This window comes from Erythrolamprus reginae, chromosome 4 (assembly GCF_031021105.1).
Source record: "Erythrolamprus reginae isolate rEryReg1 chromosome 4, rEryReg1.hap1, whole genome shotgun sequence".
Taxonomy (NCBI): domain Eukaryota; kingdom Metazoa; phylum Chordata; class Lepidosauria; order Squamata; family Dipsadidae; genus Erythrolamprus; species Erythrolamprus reginae.
Window position 1 is genome coordinate 2,385,532 of NC_091953.1, and position 6,000 is coordinate 2,391,531.

General features: G+C 41.4%; 1 protein-coding gene across 1 annotated transcript in view; it reads left to right on the plus strand.

Moving 5' to 3' along the window:
• The window catches only part of C2CD3 (C2 domain containing 3 centriole elongation regulator), an 87,076-nt gene that overhangs the window by 72,687 nt on the left and 8,389 nt on the right, over positions 1-6,000 (plus strand). Inside the window, 1 exon segment of the mRNA XM_070749450.1 lies at positions 88-193. Within this exon segment, the coding sequence (XP_070605551.1) occupies positions 88-193 (106 nt within the window).

Sequence of the window (6,000 nt, forward strand, 5' to 3'; positions counted from 1 at the left end):
ATGAAGCCCCCACAACTTCTGAAGGCAAAATCGAGGGCTCAACCTGTGCCCACCCCACCTGTTCGATTCCTTAACTCGGTCCCTCAGATCTGAACCAATTATGGTGCCTAACTTCTTCCTTCCTCCACAACATCTGGAGGTCTCCATGAGGCTTCTCAACGCTTCCTCCTCTCCCTTGGCAGCTGTTCGTAAAGTAAGTATTATCACTATTATTTTTACAGGTTTTATAACTTACAAGTAGTGAAGGGCTGCAAAATATTTTACTACAATGCTGTGGGCGTGGTTTATTTTGTGGGTGTGGCTTGCCTGCCAGGTGACCAGATGGGAGTGGCTTGAGTATCATGTGACTGGCTTAAAGGTGGCCAATTGACATCACTCACATCAATAATAATAATAATAATAATTTATTGGATTTGTATGCCGCCCCTCTCCGCAGACTTGGGGCAGCTAACAACAATAATAAACACAACATGTACAATCCAATAATAAAAAACAACTAAAAACCCCTATTATAAAACCAAACATACACACAAACATACCATGCATAACCTGTAATGGCCTAGGGGGAAGGAATATCTCAACTCCCCCATGCCTGGCGGTATAAATGAGTCTTGAGTAGTTTACGAAAGACAGGGAGGGTGGGGGCAGTTCTAATCTCCGGGGGGAGTTGGTTCCAGAGGGCCGGGGCCGCCACAGAGAAGGCTCTTCCCCTGGGGCCCACCAAACGACATTGTTTACTCGACGGGACCCAGAGAAGGCGAACTCTGTGGGACCTTATCGGTCGCTGGGATTCGTGCGGTAGCAGGCGGTTCCGGAGGTAATCTGGTCCAATGCCATGTAGGGCTTTAAAGGTCATGACCAACACTTTGAATTGTGACTGGAAACTGATCAGCAGCCAATGCAAGCCACGGAGTGTTGAAGAAACGTGGGCGAATCTTGGAAGCCCCACGATGGCTCTCGCGGCTGCGTTCTGCATGATCTGAAGTTTCCGAACACTTTTCAAAGGTAGCCCCATGTAGAGAGTGGGTTTGGGTTAGGGTTATTTAATTTAAAAAAAAAAAATTATTTGGAATAAATTACTCAAGACCCATCTATACCGCCAGGCATGGGGGAGTTGAGACACCTTTCCCCCAGGCTTTTTTATATTTATGTTTGGATATGTATGTGTTGTTTGTTTTTTACATATGATAGGGTTTTTATGTGCTTTTAATATTAGATTTGTTTTCGCTAGAATATTGTTTTTATTGTTGTTGTGAGCCGCCCCGAATCTTCGGAGAGGGGTGGCATACAAATCTAATAAATTATTATTATTATTATTATTATTATTATTATTATTATTATTATTATTATTATTAGGGTGCCTGGCCTCTCCTCTCCTCAAAGAAAGACAATTTCCCTATCTATTTACTATTACTGAACATCCAAAATATACTATTTAATTCTATGTATATGTGCCACATGTCTACATACATATTACACACAGGCACACAAAAATATACCTTATCTACTATATAAATGCACATGCACGCATAGCTCTTCTAAAATTATACACATTCAGCCTCATTTACTGCGATAGGAAAAATATACCCAGAGCCCAAAAGGGGAAAAAAGAAAAAAAAAATATCAAAATTTTATCTCCCAGTTCTGCGTACCTGACCGTACCCGTAGGATCCCATCACTGCTTATAAGCCCTCCAGAGTCCCCTTATCTGGGTGGCATAAAATTGTAATAGGTAAGTTGAATAGTAAATAAAATAAACAAGGAAGCTGTTTGCACTTTATTCTCTGCCTGGCCTCCAACTCTGAATATAGAGGGGGGGAAACCTTGACGTCCTTCTCCAGACCTTTAAAGATTTAATTTCCACGTAAATAGAACCAGACTTGAGTTGGCAAAGGAAAGGATCTTCCGATAATCCACTGATCCATCAAGGATCCCACTAGCAGTCCCTTTGGCATTTAGCACTTCGGCTATAATACCAGGCAACTCTAGAGACAGAATTAGTTCAACCTCCTGAGAATATATATTTTTTAAATTCAATTTGAAAATCACAATACATCTGTTTCTTCTGTTTACGTTCTTTATACTGTATAGTTATAATCATTCTATTTCCTTTTCTCTTCAGTCCAATTGTAATATTTCCCCCATATGGTATAGAATTGTTTTTCTTGATTGTTCTGAAGTTGGTTATGACCTATAAAGCCCTACATGGCATCGGACCAGAATATCTCCGGGACCGCCTTCTGCCGCACGAATCCCAGCGACCGGTTAGGTCTCACAGAGTTGGCCTTCTCCGGGTCCCGTCGACTAAACAATGTCGTCTGCCGGGACCCAGGGGAAGAGCCTTCTCTGTGGTGGCCCCGACCCTCTGGAACCAGCTCCCCCCAGAGATTAAGATTGCCCCCACCCTCCCTGCCATTCGTAAGTTACTGAAAACCCACCTCTGCCGTCAGGCATGGGGGAATTGAAACATCTCCCCCTTGCCCATGTAGTTTCTGTGTATGATTCGATTGTATGCTTGTTTTTTATATATTGGGGTTTCTTTTGGATTTTTTACCCTAAATCTGTAATTTAGATTGCTAAATATTAGATTTCTTACTATGTACTGTATTGTTTTTTACCATTGTTGTGAGCCGCCCCGAGTCTACGGAGAGGGGCGGCATATAAATCCAATAAATCTAATCTAATCTAAAGTAAGCCTACTCATTTTTGCACAATCTAATATTTTTGTTAAAATCACTGTGTCTTCAGTTGGTATATTTTCTTTTTTTACAGGTTTGTGCGAAAGCTAATCTGGCTGCTGTTAAAATATGTGTGATTAAATAATAATTAGCCTTTGTATGCTGTTCCTCTGATGATTCCTAGCAAATGCATTTCTGGTTTTGATTCCATTTCATATTTTAATATTTCTTTCCACCAGTTTTTGATTCTGTCCCCAAATTTTTATGTTTCTGTCCACCATACATGGTTATACGTGCCACGTGCTACTTTACACTGCCAACGTTTATTATTTACGTTCGGATATATTTTAGCTAGTCTTGCCGGAGCATAGTGCCACCGGTAAAACACCTTGTACAAATTTTCTTTCTACGGTAACGAAATTGTCTCATTTTGTAATTTTCTTTCCACAATCTTTCCCAATCTTCCAATTGAATGGTGTAGAATATTTGTTTGAAAAGGTTTTGGGGGTCCTTGGTGACCTCTGAACGTGGTTGTTTTGTGGCAAACATTTCACGACCCAACTAGATAACACCATCAGGGAAGAAGGGAGTGGGGTTTGTGGAGAAGAGGAGCAGGAACAGGAGGACTGTGGAGTCTCTGAGTTTGAGTGGCATTTGCTCTTGTTTCACATAAAATGGCTTGCTCCATCATTGTTGGTGGGAGTTTTCTTAGCGATTCCTTGATTAGGCTGTTGTTTGTTTGATATTAACTTGTTTATCTGAATGGGTTGAGCTATTGTTTACTGCTTGTTGGCTGTTTAAAAAAAAAAAGCTAGCCGTTAATTTCAAGAGGCAGAAATGAGTGAATTGTATTTGGAAATACCAAGATACCTTGGTACTCATCAAATTTGGTACTAACGCCTTTTTATTGTATTTTATTTGTATTGTATTTATTAGAGTTGTATGCCACCCCTCTCGGAAGACTCGGGGCGGCTAACAACAATAAAAAAAGACAATGTAAACAAATCTAATATTAAAATTATTCTAAAAAAACCCCAATTTAAAGAACCACTCATACATACAGGCATACCATGTATAAATTCTATAATCCTAGGGGGAAGGGAAATTTCAATTCCCCCATGCCTGACGACAGAGGTGGGTTTTAAGGAGCTTGCGAAAGGCAAGGAGGGTGGGGGCAACTCTGATATGTGGGGGAAGCTGGTTCCAGAGGGTCGGGGCTGCCACAGAGAAGGCTCTTCTCCTGGGTCCCGCCAAACGACATTGCTTAGTCGACGGGACCCGGAGAAGGCCAACTCTGTGGGACCTAACCGGTCGCTGGGATTCGTGCGAAAATGTTGTCCTGCTATTCATTGTTTGTTTAATACTCAGTGCACAAGCTAGAATGTGTGGGTGTTGGGTGCCTTGTGACTCACCACATTATTCACTAGGGAAGAATTTGTTTGTTTTTGGTAATCATCCTGCCTCCTGGTACTACAGGTAGTTAGCGATGAGTAGGGGGGTAGCATGCTACCTGTAACGCAACATCAAAGCTGGGACTGTATGTGGAGTTTGCAGAAACTGAGAAGTCAGTATCATAACAGAAATTTATCCCTCCCAAAAAAGGAAAAATAATGTGAATAAATTTGGGAATGGGACACAACACAACTCCTTGCATTGAATTGCGGAAAGGGATTTTACAGCCCTTTCTCCTTTATTTATTTATTTATTTTATTTATTCGGCAAACATGTATAGAGTAGTAGTAGTTTGTATAAACATAACATACGTTTAAAAACTAACGATAAAAGAGGAGAGAGTAGGACAGGGACGGTAGGCACAGTGGTGCACTTATGCAGGGCCCTTACAAACCTCTTAGAAACGGGGAGAGGTCGACTGTAGACAATCTAAGGTTGAAGATTTTGGGGATTGGGGAAGAAACCATAGAGTCACAATAGCGCATTCCAAGCATTGATCTCTCTGTTGCTGAAGTCGTATTTTCTGCAGTCGAGTTTGGAGCGGTTTGCATTGAGTTTGAATCTATTACGTGCTCGTGTGTTGCTGTGGTTGAAGGTGAAGTAGTCACTAACAGGAAGGTCGTTTTGGCATATGATTTTATGAACTACGTTTAGATCAGATCGGAGGCGACGTAGTTGTAAATTGTCTAATCCCAATATTTCAAGTCTAGTGGAATAAAGTATTTTGTTGCGAGCAGAGGAGTGGAGGACTCTTCTTATGAAATATTTCTGGACTCTCTCGATTGTATTAATGTCCGATATGCAATAGAGGTTCCAGACAGTGGAGCTATATTCCAGAATTGGTCTAACAAATGTTTTGTATGCTCTGGTTAGCATGTTGCCAGAGAAGAAGCTATTTAACATTAGGTTAACAACTCTTAGTGCAACAACTCTTACCGCGCAAATCCCAGCGACCGATAAGGTCCCACAGAGTTGGCCTTCTCCGGGTCCTGTCGACTAAACAATGTCATTTGGTGGGCCCCAGGGGAAGAGCCTTCTCTGTGGCGGCCCCGGCCCTCTGGAACCAACTCCCCCCCGGAGATTAGAATTGCCCCCACCCTCCCTGTCTTTCGTAAACTACTCAAGACTCATTTATACCACCAGGCATGGGGGAGTTGAGATATTCCTTCCCCCTAGGCCATTACAAGTTATGTATGGTATGTTTGTGTATATGTTTGTTTTTTATAAATAAGGGTTTTTAGCTGTTTTATTATTGGATTGTCACATGCTGTTTTTATCATTGTTGTTAGCCGCCCCGAGTCTACGGAGAGGGGTGGCATACAAATCCAATAAATTATTATTATTATTTATTAGTGGTTTTTTGGCAATGTTGTTACAGAGGGCTCTAGCACTTAGGTCATTGTATATGAGAACTCCAAGGCCTTTCATAGAGTGAGGGTCATCTACAAGTTCGTTTCCTCCAAGTTTGTATTTTGTATTATGTCTATGGCCAATGTGTAAGACAGAGCATTTGTTGGTTGAGATTTGAAGTTGCCACTTGTTTGACCATTCTGCTACATGGTCAAGGTCCTTTTGTAGGGTAGCAGCGTGGTTGTTGATATTGAATAGTTTAACATCATCAGCAAAGAGAACGCAGTTGCTTACGATGTGATCACAAAGATTGTTTATGTAAATGATTTTTGCACAAACCTCCCCAACCGCAGCCTTGATTTAGTTAAAAACGTCGCAAGGAAGGAAGTAGAATAAACGGGAGCACAGAACCTTCTAAGAACTAATTCCTTTCAACCTTTCGAGTTTGGAATTAGTTTGGAATTATCCTTCCCAGCAAGGACAGAGTGAGCTAAAACCCAAGGAGGAATCGTTGTGTCCA